Source organism: Brienomyrus brachyistius, chromosome 2, assembly GCF_023856365.1.
Source record: "Brienomyrus brachyistius isolate T26 chromosome 2, BBRACH_0.4, whole genome shotgun sequence".
Taxonomy (NCBI): domain Eukaryota; kingdom Metazoa; phylum Chordata; class Actinopteri; order Osteoglossiformes; family Mormyridae; genus Brienomyrus; species Brienomyrus brachyistius.
In genome coordinates, this window is record NC_064534.1 from 17,558,992 (window position 1) to 17,579,818 (window position 20,827).

At 42.4% G+C, this 20,827-nt stretch overlaps 1 protein-coding gene across 1 annotated transcript in view; it reads right to left on the reverse strand.

The window, feature by feature from the left end:
* The window catches only part of LOC125713347 (tyrosine-protein kinase ABL1-like), a 38,589-nt gene extending 19,380 nt beyond the window's left edge, over window positions 1-19,209 (reverse strand). Inside the window, exon 1 of the mRNA XM_048984374.1 lies at window positions 17,155-19,209. Coding sequence (XP_048840331.1) covers window positions 17,155-17,287 — 133 coding nt within the window. The 5' untranslated portion in view covers window positions 17,288-19,209. The remainder of the gene's footprint in view (window positions 1-17,154) is intronic.
* Window positions 19,210-20,827: the final 1,618 nt, after the last annotated feature.

Consider the following 20,827-nt stretch of genomic DNA (forward strand, 5'->3'; position numbering starts at 1 on the left):
AGAAGAATTGGCCTCATTTGGTTGAGATGATCACTTGATCCTTCCTAAATAACACTGCGCAGATCTAATGGACACCCGGAGCCCGGCCAGTTCTGTGAAGTCACAGGCAGCGGCCGTTTCCAGCGTTGTCCGGGAGACCAGCTGCGGCTTTGCGATGCAGGCGAACCTCCATGGGGACAAGCGACTTAGATCATGGGCTCTAGCTCGCTCCGGCTAGCGGCTCCAGACTGGCCGGCCCCAGGGTCCAGCCCGCAGCCTACAAGCCTGCTGGCTTCCGACAGCGTCTCTGGGAATTTCCAAGTGCAAGGGAAAAAAATCTTAATACTGTTGCCTGGTGGGTCTGCTATTGTACTCTAGATTGTTTATGGAAAAATGAACTGCAAGATACCTACCTACACCATCCAAGACAAGAATGCTAAGAATCTTGGGGGGGGGGGAGGGGGTGGTCATTATTCACCTTAATCAATCTGTCACATGGGTGCTACATTTTGACATTTGTCCCCCTGTCCTCTCTCCCCTCAACGACACAAATGCAAGAAGTTCTCAATCTCAGCGATGTGGAAATGACTAGGAGGCCGACTTCTTGCCCCGACCTCGGGGGGGGGAGGAGGGGGTGCGGGAGAAGAACACGAGGCACATAATTCTGCAGTGAACTCATATGGGAATCAGTCAGTGCCGCGATTTATTACACAGCTCCTGGTATGTTAACAGCTAGCTGACGTAAACAGGACAGTTTGAAGGCCCCCCCCCCCCCAACCCCAAATGTCTCCACAGAACAGAATAAAAAGAAGGTGAAAATGTGCCTACGATTAGGAGCGACTGTGTTTTATGTTGGTCTGATAGCCTTTGGGGGCTCATAAAAGCTTGTGACTGCTAGCGAAGTGGATAAGGGACACAGGCCCAACGTGAAGGTGGCTGGTAGCTCAAATCTAGCAGAGGGCCCAGTTCAGAAGCAAAAGTCCTCCATCTGAATTGAGAGCTAACAGGAAAAAAAACTGTCAAACTTTCAATCGCTTTGAAAAAATGAGCAGAACAGAAACAACAGGGGGGACACGCTTATTTAGAATCAAGTTACAAGAGACAGTGTTGCCCCCCTACCCTGTACACCATGCGAGGAACCACCCATGGGCAAACATCACCATGTTTCACCAAAACAAACAAGGTAACGGAACAGTGCGTTCCTTCAAATGGCAGACCTACCGGAGGCTGGGACTGCATGTTTCAATGGCAACCACAATGTTTTGAGCTAATCAATTTGTGTAATTTAAGTCGTAATTTTATTAATCTAGTAGACAGACCATAAACCTGTCACACTGGCATTGGGAAAACAGAGATTTATCAACACAAAATGGTTTCCTGTGTGATTACACATACCCCTGCCCCACACACTGCTGATTACCTGGATCAGGTGTGTTCAGTCAGTCAATCAGAAGCTGAAAGACAGCTGGGACTTGTGTGTGGGGCAGGGAGTTTGAGAACCACTGGCTTAAGGAAACCACAGAATTACAAGTTCTCAAAGTGACATCTCAACAAACAAGCCAACGTCTGGTAGGAGGTCTTGAAATGTAGAATGAGTTCAATCCAAAAGACGTGCGGAATGACACACGGTGTAGCAGAGGAGCACACACAGGCCTAGACACAGACACACGGCCCTCCTCTTTGCAGAGTAGCCTTTCAGAACTGGGCTGGCTCTCGCTTCAAGGCCAAGCGGAGAGAAACAAAAACACAGCGAGGCTAGGACACATTCCTCTGTCACATGCGGGTCATGTGACCCCCGATCAAACGCGAGCGATACTTCTACACTGAAAAACAAACACTACGGACACACTCAGAGCCAGCAGCTCTTTATTGGCATGACAGCAAAGACAACTTTTGCGCAAGAGTGCAGTTAAAGTGTATTAAATGGCTTTAAAGAGAGCTGTATGGTAAGAACTGTAAACACCTCACCCTTTACCATACACTCACAAGTAAAATCAGCAGGAGACTAATATTACATGAACAGCACTGACAACTGGGGTCTTCCTCACATAGCCTGTGTTCCTTTTACAGGTTTATAGCATCTGTAACTTGCCAATCAAGGCAATTCTCAAACTTAGCACCTTCATCATTACGCTTCCTGAGCTTATTTTTCCACTCTGCCAAGAAGCTTGGCATTTAGAAGAAGCCAGAATACTTCACGTTTGTCTCTATTTCTGCAGCCCCAGCATTTGCCCTCAGATGGTAAGCAGTCACCCTGCCATTGTCTCCTCTGCTTCAGTAAGGTCCCTATCCACGGAACTTGTTTTATATCAATATGGTAAATTTACCATATTGTCCCTTAGGCAAAGTCAGTCTGACAAAAATGTTCATATGTGGTTGAATACATCAGTGGCATTATCTATCCTCAAACATCTGCATTTCAGGCTTTGGCTGCACTTTGTATTAGAGGGAATTACTTTTACTTTTATTGCACAGGCTTCAAGCATCCGAGGCCTTAGAAAAACAGTACACCCACCAGGAAAAAGCCAGGACCTAGGTGGATTCTGGAATATATCAAATTTCAAAATAGACGCCCGCAAATTCTTAGTGATGACTAACGAATTAAGATCCCTTCCAGGCCTGGTATAGCTGTACCTTCTGCCTCGTATTATTTACAAGGTCTCCGGCGTGTTCCAGTAATGTGTACGGTGCCTGCAGATATAAGGGAAACAGAGAGATGCAACGCAACAACTGCTGATTTAGAAGAATGGATATAAAAGAGTTCTGGCATAAATGTGGCTACTGGACTGCATGTGATGAAAATGACAGACATACAGGCAGGCGTCTGCTGTACCGGGCCTGGGGGGGTTTGGGGGGGGGGGGGGGGGGGGGGGGGGGAGAGCAAGAGAGCACAGCTGGAATCTCTCCTGAAAGCAGACGCCCACCCCCCCAAGTGGCCCCCGTTATCACCCTGCCTTCTCTGCAGGGCTTCCAACAAGCCTGGGTCTGGCCACAGATCCCGCCCCCAGCCCTGCCTCCCCCCCGGCCGCTGAAAGTGCCAAGCCCAGCACTCTTAAAGCCCATACATAAGGACTGCAGCGAACACATCTGTTAGGCTTTAAGATCACTGAAATATGGGTATACTGAGAGCGAACCAGGCAGCCCTCTGTGGGCGATGTGCACAGGAGCAGCAGCTGCTAGCCATGCTAATGCTGCTAATGCTGAGTTCCTGGCTGGGGGTCACACTTGACCCACCTTACAATGTCCTTTAAAGGAATAAGGAACTCTTTTCATTCACACAGAGCACTTAACTTTCTTACAGACTGACTTTTCTCCTTTTAGTACTTTTCTTACATGTATAGTAAACCCAACTAAACACAGTATGAAGTAAAAGTATAACTAAATCCAGATTTTTTTTTTTACAGCTGGTTAGGGAGAGAGAGCAAGAGAGCGATGGCTCTGATTGCAGAAGGAGATTCCCAGCCACGGTATTCGCAGTGCCGTTTTAGAGGCGAAAGCCGGTGTGCCGTGAAGCGCCCAGGCCGGTGTCGGCAGACGCGGTCGAGCTCCTGCTCCGATGTTCACTGGAGTGTTCAGCAGGTTTAAGAAGAGGTGAGGCCACTGGAAAGACGCCGGGAGAGAAGCGGCTTTCGCTCACTGTCCACCAAAATGGGCCCTGCGCCTTCAAAAGCAGACCTACATGAACCGTCCCACTTTGTTTCCTCCCCACCAACACAGGAAAACACGCACCCTCACCTAAGCGGCCCGGCTCAGTGTCCCCCCGTCTCTGGGTCCATACCACCTCCCCCCTTCGTTGGGCCCCCACGCTCCATGTTGTTCTACTCCCTGGCCTAAACTCCACCCACAGCACGAAGCAACATCTGCCTTCTATACACACAAAGCGGGGCATCGGATAGTGATCGCGCTGCCCAAACGCAAGAGAACCGCGGCAGACTGGAGGTTAGGATGTCTGAGAGTGCAATGAGTGAGCGAGCAATCTGGCAAAGTAAAAGTGCCAGGCAAGATATCATGTAGATATTTCACTATCCCCTGTGTAGACTTTAATATCCCCTGCATAGGTTCTAAAGTAGAAAAGATGCAAACCATTGCATAACAGAACCAGGAAAATCCAAAAAAACATGGAAAACAGACGTTATATGTCAGATGTGAGTCACTTGCTGCCAGGCGGTTCCTTATGCCAAGTCAGATTGTGCAGAGAGTACAAAGGAGCAGATTTCAATAAAAACGTATAGTGAGTGTATAAACTAATATAGGGAGCATTAAAAAAAATGATTCATCGATACATTAGGATGTTATTTTACTGGAGAGGAAACAGTGTTCTAGCTAGTAATTTGTGTTTAGTTTCCTGCCAGACATTGTTAGAGAAAACAAGCATGGCACGTGGAATGTATTAATAATTACATTAAAACTGATAATGCGCAAAGTGCACAAACCTAAACTCACTTTAAATATAAACTCTGACAAATATTCTTCTGGTAATATCAAAGAACAACAATTTTGAGAAAGTTCAATGTTTGGATTACATGCAACTCACTTTCCATAAGATATACAGTCTGAACAAAATGAACTTATCAATCTTGAGTGGAATTAACGTTTCAGTCTGCACAACATCACCCCCCCGCCCCCAGCGGCCTCTCAGTGCTCTAACCTTCCCACAAACACGCTGGATATTCTCTCTTCCGCTAAAGCCGCCCTTTACCTAGACTCCGTCCCTCATTTCCAGGTATTGTGGAAGCTCGTGCTTTGGGGATTCCCTATGGCTGTGGAGGGAGCCCCAGGCCATTATGCACTCTTGGGTTAAACATCCTGTGCACCTCACAGGTGCCTCTATAAATAACACTGTCCAAAGCATTGAAGGAAGTACCTCACGGAAGAAGCAGCTATTTAAGTGCACAGTGAAACGTAACAACACGATCAAACACACACCATTATATATAGAAACAATGGCTACATCAATCCTCTGTTTACGTTATAAACTTGACCACAACACTAACAATTTATTGGGTTCTTAGCTGTTATTGTATTCCCTGTATGGGGAATACATATGGTTTTTTGACATTGAGGTGGTCCACTGCCTCCGGCACAGGCACTTCCGCGTTAGCACAATAACTCAAAAAGTATCTTTTTCAAACTTCACAAATGTATTGTATGGGTGAACAACTGGAACTGATCACATTTGAAACGAAGTGCTACAAAACTGGAACGGCATGGCATAGCAGCACCAAAGGGAAGGGTGACTGCTAGGCATGTAAAGATGAATCGCGCATCGGTTAAAAATCGATGTAAATGTGTGACGATTTAAACCGGCTGATGTGGAAAATGAATCGGCGAAGAAAGCACAGACAAGACAAAAACTGTGTGCAAACATTGTAAAAGACCGATAACATTCACAAATGGCACAATGAACATACTTCAGCATGTCCACCAGCACCACAGTGAGCTCAGTTCACCACCGCCAGAGTGAAGGTTATTAAAAGGGCAAACCATTCTAAAAAGCTGCACATGCAAGCCTTAGTTTATTTGGTAATGCTTTATATTAAGTGCACCTTCATAATGCATTCATAGAAGATTCAGTGCACCTTCATAATACATTCATAATGTATTCATAGAACATTCATAAGCAGCATGCAAGTACACCTTAACATCCTAATACCCCTTAACAGCTTTAGAATACATTAATAACAGAAATTACGTGACTATACAATTATAATGTTTGTTATTAATGTATATTACAGCCGTTAAGGGATGTTAGGATATTATGGTTTACATGCATTATGTTTATGAATGATTTCAGAATACTAAATACATTATAGTGACTGCTGATGACATTTGACATTCTGAATGTGATAAATCAAAAAACAAGTCTTACTAATGCTCCAGAAAAAAATTATATGGATTGAGATTTATGAGACAAACTATGTGGTAGCAAAGCAAGGAAAGGGACACACTTGGTCTTATGAACAAAGTAATTCAAAATATCTGACCAATGTTTTACACCCTTTGAAGACACATTGTAAATGTGAAAATCTGGATCTGTACTCACCAAATTTTGAAACAAATCAGACAAACTGAAGCAGCACCATATAATGATAGGAAAGATAAGGGCAGCCTCAGACACTTGATCATCAGGATGATAACTCAAAAATTATTTGCTGGAACTTTGCAAACACATTGAATGGGTAAAGATCTAGACCTGATCAAGTTCTGAGACAAAACTGAACCAGTGCAGCTTAGTAGGAGCAAAGGGAAGGGTGAATGCAGAAGCAGCTTGCACTTCTGAACAAGATAAAGTAATAAGATGAAATGCAATTAATTACCGAATTTGATTCTTATTTTGAAAGTTAAAACACTAAAAACAACTTTGTTTGGTAGTGTTTTGGTTTCCTACATTTGGGATCTGGTACCTTATGCAGATTTTATGCACACCACACTGTCCTGTGGGGCAGTTCCTTTGCCAGCTAACTGGAGCTTGTGTGTCTGCAGTCAAAAACAATCTATATAGCAGTAACAGTTGATCTCAGAAGAAAATTACAACGGCATCTATATGTGTGTGACATCACATGGAACGTACTTATAGCACTTTTCCACTGACATATAGGAACCAGATCATACCCAACCTGTACCGCCAAAAGACACTAGACCACGGATCCAGTTCGCTTTGAATTTTTATTATTCGATTATTCATATGGTGAACACCGGTATTTACTATGTGCTAATTTCCGCTAGGACGTCTGTATAATCTCCATGTTATGACAGCATCAAATGCTAGCGGAACTGGAATTAGCTTGTTTAAATTTGCATCATGAATGCATTCCTCTCAGCTATTGTATTGTACATTTTCAAGTATGTGTGCTAATCCATGCATACTGGCGCAGTGCATTTCAACCAATGAGATGGTGGTGACACGGCTTTGAACAGTAAGCGCGGGTACGGGTCGGGTACAGCTCACATAATTTACAATGCAGTACGGCTTGGTTATGGCTTGGTTCTTTGCAGCAGTGCCATTAGTTATACCATTGGTGTGTGTCACAGATTTTCCTCTAATGTCATGGAAAATACTGGTCATGGTGCAAATGAGAAATAAATAGAATATAAATATATTTAGACATATAAAGAATATATGTAGTATAAATAACATTTTAAGACATGGACATTAAAACATACATAAATACAGTTAACCACCTAACTGGTGGGAAAGTTCAAGCAAATTGGTATGCAATTGGAATACGCAATAACTGAATAGGTTTCGTTTGAGAGCTACATGTCACAACTAGGAGTTAGAGGATTCAAGTAAAAACACCTTTATTGAGTTTCACATTATCAGTTGTTCAATCTATTAATTATAGAAAATGTAGTGGTTGGGAGAGGGATTAGACAGGAAGGAGGAGCTGACCGGTCTATCGGGGGACAACACTGCTGTCGTCCCGCAGCATCTTTTGTTTTAGTTTTGTTGTCGTTCTGAATGTTGACAAACTTCAGGTCAATGAAAACAATGATGCTTAGCGAGGTCATTAGCCTGTGAGCAAAATATTTCTAGCTAGTGAGACTGAACTCACAAAAAACAGGGCAGTTCTGTAATGTACATTAACGAAAGCAAGAAAAGCTGCAGAAAAAAATCTTTATCGTGCCAGAACAGTAAGAAATAAGAAGATGCAAGGCTACAGAACAACAGATGTACGAAACTGATAGACAATGGGAGAAGAGAAAATGGCTTTAATAAAAAAAAAATGCACTTTTTTAAACTTTAGATGATGCAAATAAAACCACAAAGTCCAGGGATTCATGTTCTGTGTGTTACATCAGAACATCAGAAAACAATATACAGCAGGGTTTAGCTACAAGTAGCAACATACCAGGAACCGAATGGTACAGTCACTTCAGTAGCTGCTGATAGGAGTCTAATCATCTTCATAAATCACTACTCACAGATTAGAAAATAGCTTATGTTACACAAATCCACAAAAAAATGGGAATGGGACCAACCCTATGAATTATAAAACAATTACAGCTCTCTGTCGTTTAGCTAAATTCAGCAAACTAATTACTGAATACTAACTTTTTAAGATGAAGATTATTTCTGGCAGATTGGCAGATATTACAGAATGATATTACACCAAGTATTTCAATGCAATAATTTAACATATTAGAATCTGTTGAGAGCTTGAAAGCTTTTTTTTCCAAAGAGCCATTCCATAACATTCCACCTGACAGGTCCTTCTAGAAGGAGCTGGAATCCGTGGCTGTAAACAAGCAGAGATACTCATTTCGGTTTCTTAAGGTGCCATCATGTCATTTCGAAAGGCCAGCAGGGGAAAGTGCACGCAGGAGAGTGCCACTGAGCCTGGTGATGGGCCCAATACTCGGAGGTCAGGCTAGCTCTGGCATACTTAACATTTCTGACAGCAGACAAAGTGCCACAAAACAGCTAAATTATGGAGTGAGTATATGGCAAGGAATTCTGTAAGAATTTCTGTAAAAAAAAAACTGAAAGCAAAACATACATTTAAAAACAAAAGAAAAACTTACAAGTTCAAGCCATGAAAGACACATATGAGGCCAACACTGCCTCTACCCTGAGGGGTTTATATAACAGATCTCTACTGCCACCTATAAGGAAAACCCAGGGAGAGAAGCAGCACTGCACACACCTACCTGCAGTCAGTTAGCGAGAGCCAACAGGCGTGCGAATCACTGCTTCAGAACAGCAGGGAATGACAACTGGAAGGAAGACTTTCCAATAGACATACTTCAGTTTGCTATGGACGCCAAGGCCAAGAAACCACATTAAGGGGGAATTTCACCCATAAATGTTACTTTTACTTTGCTTACCACAGGGTTCACTAGGCATTTGAAAACGACTGCAAAACATGTACAAACTGGCCCTTCGTTTAATGAAAATGGATCAGGAGGTTCTTTACTATTCATACAAAGAGCAAACTGACATTGATCTCAAAAGCTACCCCAGCAGCTCCGTCTTCTCTCCGCATTTGTATTCAGCTTTGAAAAACAAAACTGACTTTACAGAATAGTGTCCCACACCTTTGTGGCGTCACCAAAGAGCCAAAATGTAAACATTTTTGAGGATTACCATCTTCTCTCCTCCTTCCAGTTTGGCTTCCTGTCTGTACTGCGCATTACAAACAGCCTAGCTACTTGTTACAACACATTTCTTAACACTGGAAAAAAAAATTAAACTTCAAATCTTCAGAAGCTACCGACTTCCCGACATCGTCCAAACTTCTACTTACGATCTTTTTGATCCGACATCTAAACTTTTGTGACTTTAATTTGGGTAAATACTAATTTCATGGAAAAGGACAAGTAACCAACTAATACGTCAAGATGTTTCACTAAGTGACATAGATTAATAAAAGTATGTTAACATTCCTAAATTCACAACCAGAGACTTGCTGGACGCACAGTGTTCCTAGCTGCAGTTCCGATATCTGCAGGTTAAAGGCTGAGAACACTATTGAAAGAAAGGAAATTCATAGAGGCCTTACATTAGTGCATTCTCACAAATGCATTTCATTATCAGCTTTGCCATCTCTGCTAACATATACGTAGGACGTCCAATTCAGCTTTTACTGCTCCAGTATAAATCAGGGCTTTGGGTTTAACTGCCCCCAGTAACCAGGTCAAATGATGTGGGGATTGCACAGTGCCAAAGAGAGGCTAGAAGCACAAAGCCTGCTGCTGGAAGCACCCGTCTCAGGAAATGTCTGCGGGAAAGTGAGCAGGCATGGCCAAGCACTGGCACGTCCTGGGCTAGTGCAGTGCTGGAAAGAACAGACAGATTCTGGAGCTCTGGAAGTGCAGCTGACAGAGATAATGCAATGCTTCCTGAAAATCATCGCTTCTGTGGTTTTAAAGAAAATTATCAGCTTAGATCACGTTTACTGCAGTGTTACCGACTTGATTTCAGTGGCATTAAATTTAAAAGGCGGCACCATTTACTAGAGGCTAGACTGCCACAATCCCAGTAATCTTCCTAAACACACGGTAACACACTCATTTATTAGAACAACCCAATTAAGTGATTATAGAGAAGAATGAAGGGTTCTCTGGCATGTCAATTCATCTTAAAAGCTCAGAAGTGAGATATATATATATGAAATGTATACTTAAAAAATAATTTTAAATTGTGAGGCAACCCATGAACTGAACTGCAATACTGAAAGTAGCAGATTAAAGCCCATTTTGAGAGTCGGAATAAAAGGGCAACGTGGAGGTATTCACAGAACCACATAAATATGGTATGCTAGATATTCTCACAATTCACGGTTGCAGATGAAAGCCCTGTGCGTCAAATGAACAAACAACACAGTGACTTTCATCTTTAAAACAAACGGTCATCACAGCTGCATTCTGTCTCTACTGAACTGCTAGAATAGAATTTTTCTTTAATCAGCAACGTACAGGCGAAATCACAGGAAGAAAAAAATGTCAGTGATGAACATCTCTTTTGATCTTTTCCACACATGTGTACACCTTGAAAGTGAGCTTTGCAGTCAGAGCAGGCCTTAGCGATAAGGACAAAAATTTTCAGATCAGCCGGTATCGATAATTATAATTGTGTCAAATCATTATTTCTTTCTGGTTTTAAGGCAGATTTTTTTGCTCCAGAGGGAAAATTAAACAAGAAGATGATTAATTGTGGAAAAAGTATTCTTTGTCGTCAGATTGTGACAAACGTTTGCCAAACAGAATTTCACGCGTCACAAATTTGCATTTGCATTCTTCCTAGCTTTTCCAAATTCTCTGTGGATTACTGCTGCGTGGATTTCTCTTCAACTGAATTTTACTGTGGACTTTCATTTTGGATTTAGCTGGATTACCCTTATTAGAAGGGTTGCTTTGGACTTGCCCACTTTCCTGGTGAGTTGCCATGTTGTTTTGACCGTGTTCTCTTTTGTCTGCCTGCCTGACCTATTATACTCTCTTATTTTTCAATAAATCCCCCGTTTGTGTTCTTACATCCGTGTCTGTGCTTGTGCTCTATTGCAAGTTCTGACAAGCAGTCAGAGAGAATGTTATGTTTTTTCATTGCGATGCAGAATGTGCCACTGTTGACACATTGGTTCTTAAATTATATTCAACTTTTATCGAGCATTTGTTATATTGATAGATGAAGATTATATCACAGTAATTATAATTATCGTTTTAGCGTCCGGCCCTAGGTTAGAGGATAGGGTCAGTTGTTTACCTAGCACCCCTGCAGTAGGGTTTGCCGTTAAGGACCTTGATAGACAGTGATTTGAATAAGCAACCTTCTGCTCATAGGTACAAAGTCCTAACGCTCACAGCCACACACCACCCCAATGCTATATGGCAGTGTTTTCCAATCCGGTCCTTGGAGACCCACAGACAGTCCACAATTTTGCTCCCTCCAAGTTCACAGTAGGGAGGGAGCAAAAATGTAGACTGTCTGGCAGAGAGCTCAGAGGGAAGAAAACCTTGGACCGACAGTGGGTCCCAGAGGACCGGATTGGGAAGCACTGCTCTAAGGTCAACTTACATTAAACACCAAGACTGATGGTAGCTCAAGCCCATCCAGACAAGCCTGAGCACACAAACGGAGGAAGCAGCAAGACTGTGTTCTTCCTGTCAGACTTTATACAAAACATCACATGAATGACACACTAAATATAGAGGAGAAATAATTCATGAGCAGACTCAATATATTTGGGATGTATTCTAATGCATAACCATTACAAACAATTAAAAACCAGCATTCATTTACCATAAATCAAAGAAAGCAAGTAGGGGCATATATCTGATGAGAGAGATGTACGAAAACGTGTTTTGCTCACTCTGTGCATGATTGCCTCTGAAAACGGACAATTATGGAGGAAAGAGCCTCAAGCACTAAGGTTTATCAAGACAAATGTTACAGAAATAATTTAAACAAATTGTAAAAATCACAGAACGTAAACATGAATCAAATCTTTCAGAAGAATACAGGACTTAAAAATTTTGAACACTGTCTATTGGGCAAATTGTGTTAAGGAATTCATTTTAAAGTGGGTTCTAAAATCACATAATACTTTTTAAACTAGTCTAAGAATCACAATACATTAGAATCCACTTATAGTGATCACAGTTATAGTGATCAACCACTTATATGGATCAAAAAGCTCAGGACATAAGCATTCCTATACAAATACTGTTTAAATTATTTGCTTATAGTAATCAAGTAGACCACTTACTCTGTTCATTTTTGGTCCTTTTAAACATGACAACATATGGAAAAAAATTAAAACTGCAGTAATTTTTTTTTAAACTTTATTTGATCGCCCTACTTTGCTTGTGGTGACCCGTCTGCATCTGTCCAGCTACCTGAGGCTGATGTGGTGCACATAGAAAACATGATGGGAAAATGAAACTCATTTTCTCTCAGTGACAAATACAAACTCAAAGTTTATGACAAACTGCCAAAAGTGAGCCACCGAGATGCAGCAAGGAAACTACATTCGCTTTGAGACAATGTAACGCAATGAAAATGTATAAATGCAGTGAATTGTATATTATGTGCTGCACTGTTCTGTATTATAGCGCACTTGAATTATACACAATTCAGTCATTTAATTTGTGCAGATCTGTAATTCGAAAAGCGTTTGAAACAGCTGCACTGTATTTTGAAATTGGGAATAAAATTAAGTAAACAGTGACACTGCATTTTATTACCTTTTATTCATGTAATAAATATACAAATGACAATTAGATGGTAATCTGCCTGAGACAAAGAGAAAACACATAGGCTATATTTTGCATAGCTGACTTGGTTAATGGATAATGAGCAACTGAATGGGAACCTTCTAACAATAACAATAATAACAATAACAGTTTCTTATTATTACTGTTATTTATTAGTTATTATTATTGTTGTTGTTATTATTATTGAGTAACTGCTTATGTTTAGTTTTATACTGATACACTGGGCTGTCCAGGGGCTTAAACTCCTGGCCAGAGACCGAGTCCCACTGCAGCTCTGTGTAAAATCCACCCACGACTTGAGGTAAACAGGTGAAAATGCAAAACGTAAAGCGACGTCAAGTTCAGTCGGTGTTACAGAACGTCAGTTTTAATCAGACATGAAAAGTGTTAGTCACAGTGCCGCTGCTTGGGAAAATGCCACAGCTAATGCTATTAAACCTGCGCAATTTGCCTCCAAATGAAACCAGGTGTAGTGCGTCATCCATACGTTTTTTTTTTTTTTTTTGAAGCAGTAAAAAATACTTTTTGACTTATCACATTTACAATGTCAAACATTGTTTGCTTTCACCTATCCTTTCGCTGTCATTACAGTGGATTCACTTCAGATTTGGGGAGATCCGTCTCAAAATTTAATCAGTTTCATTCCGGCCCCTCTACAATGCATGCAGTTATCGTCTTAATGGGATCTAATGTTTTTCGGATATCACTTTATGGCCCAAAACTGAAGGAGCGCCAATCTGCAGCACCTTTAGTTCCTCCCCCACACACAATGTGTGTGCAAAGATTGAAAGATCTGTCAAAGTATTTCTCAGTTATTAGCTTGCATACCAAAGTGTCTGTGGCAGTGGCGGACCAGTGCTAAAACCCGACGTATTCCCCAAAGGCTGGGGAATGCAGTAACTGCAATTCACTTATAAATGTCAATTAAGCAATTGCACAAGCGATGCAAAAAGCCCTTTCTGGTATCTGGCAAAGACTGGCTTTTCAAGCTTTTGTTCTCTGAGGAGGTGACAAGCCAGATGGAGAGAGAAGATGATCTCCTGTGTCTACAAGAGAAACTGCAAGCTAAATAAGCAACCTGAATACAATAAATCTGGGCATGAAGCTTATTCTGAACCCAGAGCACTGAGGGAGCACCCTGAAATAGACGGGTACAGCAGGGAGCAGTGTTCTTTTTCCTCTTCCTCCTTTTTATTCCTTCTCTCTGTTGCAAACCCTCTTCCTTCTCAGGAGAAGTGGCAATGGGATGAGGAAGAGAAGGGTCATGACCTCACAAACAATCCTGTTTATACACATCCGCTCAGATGAATCATTCTCCCCAAAAGAGTCAAACACCCACATAAGACACAGCTCCAACCTGTCGAGGCACGGACTCTGCAAGACCTTTGAAGGTCTCCTGTGGTATCTGGCACAAAGACATTAGCAGCAGATCTTTTAAGTCCTGTAAACTGTGAGGTGGGGCCTCCATGAATCAGACTTGTTTGTCCAGCACATCCCACAGATGCTCAATCGGATTAAGATCTGGGGAATTCGGAGGTCAAGTCAACACCTTCAACTCTTTTTCATGTTCCTCAAACCATTCCTGAAGAATTTTTAATGTGGCAAAGCACATTATCCTGCTGAAAGAGACCACTGCCATGAAGACATCTTCATCTAAGAGGTGTACTTAGTCTGTAAACACGTTTAGATAAGTGTTATGTGTCAAAGCAATACCCACATGAATGCCAGGACCCAGCAGAACATTGCCCAGAGCATCCCACTGCCTCCTCCAGCTTGCCTTCTTCCCATAATGTATCTTGGTGCCATCTCTTCCCCAGGTAAATGAGGCACACACACCCAACTATCAACATGACATAACAGAAAACGTGTCTCATCAGACCAGGCCACCTACTTCAATTGCTCCATGGTCCAGTTCTGACACTCACGTGTCTTTTGTAGGCACATTTTGGTGGTGGACAGGGGTCTGCATGGGTTCTCTGACCGGTCTACACAGCAAGCTGCGATGCACTGTGCATTCAGACACCTTTCTATCATGGCTAGCATTGACTTTTTCAGCAATTCGTGCTACAGTAGCTCTCCTATGGGATCTGACTAGACAAGCTAACCTTTGCTCCGCTCATGCATCACTGAGCCTTGGGACCCAGGACCCTGTCGTTAGTTCACCAGCTGGCCCTCCCTGGACCACTTTCAGAAATCTGTCGCCACATTGTGGAGAAACAATGAAATAATTATTACACTGTGGAGAGAGATTTCTAAAAATCTGTCCAAGCAGGGCCAACCAGTGAACCAGCAACAGGGTCTTGGGTCCCAAGGCTCATTGACGTGCATGGGGAGGCCATTACTATGGGAATTAGCCAATATTTTGGTCTCCTCGCCCCTAAATAATATTTGTGAAACATTCATTAAATTACTTCAAAATAGTGTCATAACAGCACATCCTTTTTTGTTATAATATGGTTCCTGGTACTTATTTACAAAAAAGTGTAATGCAAACAGCATTAATCCATTTTGAAAAAATACAAGATCAAAATTCCAGACATCATCTGAATGATCTCATTTATACTCAGCATGAACTTCAGCTAAATCCGTCACGATTTGAGCTGTTCATGAGCTTAAACATAGACAATATGGACAAAAGTATCGTGACACCTGGCCATTACACCTACAGAAACTTTTATTACATCCCATTCTTAATCCACAGCCATCAACATGGAGTTGGTCCTGCCTCTGCAGCTATAACAGCTGTCACTCACACTTCTGGGAAAGCTTTCCACAAGATTTTGCTTTACACCACATCATCTGACGCTCGGCATTGCACTTAGTGATGCTAGTCTTGCATGCAGCTGCTCAGCCATGGACACCCAATTCCATGAAGCTTCCAGTGCACAGTTTTGTGCTGGGGTTAATGTCGGAGGAAGTCTGGAACTCTGCAGTTACCGAGTAACAGAGTGTGGGCGACTATGTTTACGCACTTATGCACCTCAGGATTTGGCAACCCATTCAGTTACTTTACACGGTCTGACACTTTGTGGCTGTTTCTGTTATTCCTAAATGCTTCGACTTTGCAGTAATACCGCTTACTGTTGACTGTGGAAAATCAGGCAAGGAAAAAATCTCACAAAATTACTTATTGCAAAGGTGGCATTCTATGATATAACCACGCTTGAATTCACAGAGTTCTTAAGAAAGACTTATTCTACAAATGTTTGTAACCCCGACTGCATGGCTGGGTGTTCGATTTTACACACCTGGATGATGGCTTTGAACTCAATGATCAAGAGGTGTGCCCCGATACCTTTGTCCATAGAGTGAATCCACATTCAGAATAGCAAAAAAGACTAATTTTAACAATTTGAAACATTTAACACAGAAAAACTACTGGGTGGACAGTCTTAGGATTTTGCACAACATTATTATAAAAATAGGTCAGTTTTATAGAATTTCTTTATGAAAATCCATGGAATGACCTGCAGGGCTCTTGGTGAGTTGGAGGGGAAAGACCCTTTGGCCCCTGTCAGTCACTCAGATCCTTACACTTACCCATTTCCCTCCTTCCAACACATCAAGTTCAAGAACTGACTGTTCAGTTTCCTAACAGATAATGGCACCCCTGACAGGGCCATGTTATTCACTTCACCTGTCAGTGATTTTAATGTTCTGGCTGAACGGTGTATATAGGCAATACTTCAGTGTGCCCAGTAGGAACATCATGTCATTGGAGAAGGTGATGCTGAGATGCTACAGAATGGCAGTTTCCAGATCACCCTACTGCTTTCCTCACCATTTACCCTGCAAGAGTGACTTGACACCATTACTAGGTAATTAGACATTACAACCCACTACATAGGAAACCAGAAATTTTATTCCATGTAATATCATCAGTAATGACAAAAAAAATCAAAGCTAGGCCTTGTTTCATTTATACTATGCACAGGGAATAAAGGAGGGTCACTAAACAGTTTGTGAAAGCGATCAGTACCAGTCAAGCCAGGAAACTGCATAAAGGCAGCATTTATCTATTAGATAGTAAATGATAAAAGTGTACACTCTCCATTCAGGTAGCTGCTCATCCACATGCGCACCACAACGTAGAACACTAGCCTTCTCCACCAAACAGCAGAATTCGGAGAACACACAGATGGCACCCAATCAATGAGCAGTAGACTCAGAATTATACTGAAATCTTGCAAAAATGTCCTCAATCAGCATCAGCAATACACTCAGCAATAAACCAACGGGTTTCCTTACGGTCCCACAACCATCAACTCTCCAGAGGTGTAAAATGATGCCAGGAGGATGACAATGAGAGTGAAGCAGTGCTTCAGAAGCAGAGGGTATACCGAAAACCAGCAGAGCCTGGCGTTGTGGTTCTCGGACAAATACAAAAACGCAGTGAAAAGGGGAGTCTGTGCAATGCAGCTGGACCCTAAGCTGAAGAGAAAAGGCGACCACACCTACCGTGCTCCTCAAAGACATTGCAGTGCTGCAGGCCGTGTCGGGCCAGCTCTCTCCTTCCCCCCTTGATGAAGTGCAGTGCTGGCAGGCTTGGTTTCCTCTGGTCGCCAGCGCTCTTCCCTGGCTGTTGCCCCATAAAGGCAGTATGCTGGCCACGGATGGGTCACACGCAAAGTGTCACGATGGGCCGGCACCCCGATACGGGCCAGGGCTAGCTCCTAGCAGCAGATCCACCGAAGCACGCCGTCCGTTGTTTGGCCGTTAGAGCGCATGGGAGCTTAAGATTGCATCCTATACTTAACCCTGACTAAAATTTGTGCTGCCAAGATGCAACAGACAGAGCGTAAGGTCAGTACTTACACCACCTGTACATCGTATATTAAATCTCCTACTGTGGTCTATATGGCCTCATTTAAGTCAGTAGAAAAAAAAAAAACAATCAAAAGCGGTCTCCAAAACTGTAGTGTTTCAGGAGGTAGAAGGCACTGATATACACCAAAAGGCACTTAGTCAAGTATCTTCCAAAAATTGTCTGTATATATTTTGGCCGGATTTGAAATTTTCATTATATTAACATAAAATAATCAAGAACCATACAGAAGCTTGCTTGAAAATAATATTTACCTATGTATACAGAGCACACTGGGCTGACGAGGATGTGTTTGAAAGTCATATTCTCCAGGGCTAAAGAAAGGCACTGTTTGGACACATTATGCGGAACCAAATCACTGTAATAACTTAAATCAGTAGTGTAAACAGTTACACAAAGTTAACTACAATAAAACGGTTTAAAGGATTAACTATTGCTATGCCTTTAGTTTTCACCACTGAACATCCGAGGTTCTATTCAAGATGTACTCACAGTAAAATCCTGTCTATTTGGAAGGAATAGATAAAGATTCTTGATTATAATGACGCTTGAAATATTTCTTTCATGGAAGCAGTAAATACATAATATAAACCTATTCTCTTCTGATAAGCAAATAAATATCCAGTCGGCCTCTTATAGCAAGCGTACACACTTATGTTAATGTTATAAAAAGATCATTCACACATATGTGTGCGTCCTGGAGTCACAGTACCGTTCCTCGGAGTGGTTTTGACCCAGCAGTATCTCGGCCTGATGTTCGCCTAACAGCACGGATCCTCCAACCTCGTACTCAACCCAAAACGATCATTTCGTTACCATCTACCATCTAGCTTCCAGAAATTCACGACGGTGTCCGCTCGTCTTTCCCGTGAAATCCTGGGTTTAGGGTCATTTCTGATGAGCATTATGAAACCCATCATACCGCGCAGTACACAAGGCGCACCTATACTGGCGTGCACAAACCTGCGCTACTAGCTCGCTGAACTCGCCGATCAAGTACAGATAAACGCGATCTACCACCAGAAAAGCTGATCCAAGTGTGGCCAAGAGTGGGCTGTAAAGTCACTCTAAGCATAGTTCATTTAGATAGCTGACAACAACATTAGAAAAATCCACCCCCCTGCGTGGATAAAGCACATAGGTGTCTGTGCACCTCGCCCCCTTCACACGCTGCATTATTGCTGGGTAAGGACTACGTGTAAATACGTATACTCCTTAACTGCTTCCCTTCAAGAAACAGCGAAGACTCTTCTACCAAGACAAAATCGGTGTCTGTAACACAGGGACAAGACGCGATTTTCGTCTGAAAAAGCCTAAAAAATCAAGAGGAACCCAGTGTTTCAGACCCAAACGTGCAGGGCCTGAGGATTTGGAGAAGTCAGCTCCACCCCCTCCAGCACTTGTGATTTTCTTCAGATGTCTTATGTCTTATGTCCTCCCGTACTCCGGAGCCAGCCCTGGGCTCGCAGTACCTGGACCCGGAGCGCTCTTCAGAGATTGTGCAACTGCGTGTCCCTTTATCTACTGTCTAACTTTGCGATCAGAAAGTTGTGCCACTTCTTGTGAATGGGCCGATGAACGGATCGCATATTTAGTTCTTTCGTTGTTCATTTCTAAACCTTTTAAAAGTAAAGGCACCGGAGGCTTGTTTGACTCGCAGTACTGCGAACCACCATGTTCCCGTTGAATAAACATCAGGCAGCGTGACGTCCGAAGTCAGCCAACGCGTTTGGCGCATGCGCTGCACAACCATTGTCACGTGGATTTGTGACAGCCGATGGTGTCATCTCGGTATTTAAGAATGCTTTATTCTCATTATATATAACGAGTACATAAACAAATTTACGAGATGTTTTGCAGATATTTGGCATACACATCCTAAATCGGTCTACTGAAAGGGTATATTTTAAAAGTTTCAGTCATGGATAAAATATTTATGATGACTTTTTAAAACATATTTGTTTAAAAGTGAACTTACAAGCACCATGGATTCAATAATTTAATATTATAAATAAAATAATTCAAATAAAGCAATGTAATTGCGAAGATTAATGACTATTAATTATGACTATTAGCTGAGTTTAATATGCACTTACAGAATCTTTAGCTCCCTAGATTTTAACTGGATCAACCCACCTCGGATTTCGTATATCCCTGAACAGACAAGTCAACGAAGTACTCATTCACGGGTAACTAGCCCCACCTCGTGGACAGAATCTTTATTAATGCTGATATCACGGGAAATTCTCTAAGCCAGCTGTCCTCACCTCAGGACCCAGGTTATTCATTGGTCATAATAATAATAATAATAATAATAATAATAATAATAATAATAACCTCATTATGTAGGTGCATAACGCCTTATTCTTTCTTTGATCACATTAACTTTAATTGCATTCATTTTGATACCTCAAATGATAGTAGTAAGAGCTGTAGTAAAGTTTAATTTCAATACTGAACATGCAGACAATAAAATCCTTTAATGATATTAATAGATTAATTGCGATCAAAAAGTATTGACACCTCTATTAACAATCTTTGCTCGTCTTGAAACTTGGTCGTCTTCTCCTTCCTGCCACTTTACTTACATTGCTGTTCTCTCTGGCGTCACTCAGAAGAGCATGGATACCCTGACAGATTCAGGGGGCCCAGCACCTTAAAGGAGCCCTTGAATACATAAAATAATATGACTGTATAATGTGATGGGGGCGGGGGTCCAGAATGTCTAGCTAGTCCCCTCGTGATGCTGTGCAAACCTAACTTGGCCCTTGACACCGTTCCCCTCCCACCACATTGCAGTGTCCTCCCGCCTAAGACAAAATGAAATTAGCTGGTAGCTTTCGCGCCCCCCAGAAGTTGGCACCATGCATCGCATAATGGTTCTGTGCTGGCACTGCAGGGGGCCAGAGTACTTCCATGGGAACAAGCAGGCCAGTTTCACTTTGTGTAGGACAGCGCCTCACCCTGGCTGCCTTTAGGACTGACCGGCCCTGTGCTCATCAAGTCCAGGACTGGCCTGTTTAAATAAGGCAACACCTATAATATTTTGGCGTGGTGGTGCAGTGGTTAGCACTGTTGCCTCACACCTCTGGGACCTGGGTTCGAGTCTCCGCCTGGGTCACATGTGTGTGGAGTTCATGGGGTTTCCTCCGGGTTTTCTGGTTTCCCCCCAAAGACATGCTGAGGCTAATTGGAGTTACTAAATTGTGCATGTGTGAGTGCATGGTGTGTGAGTGTGCCCTGCAGTGGGCTGGCCCCCCATCCTGGGTTGTTCCCTGCCTCGTGCCCATTGCTTCCGGGATAGGC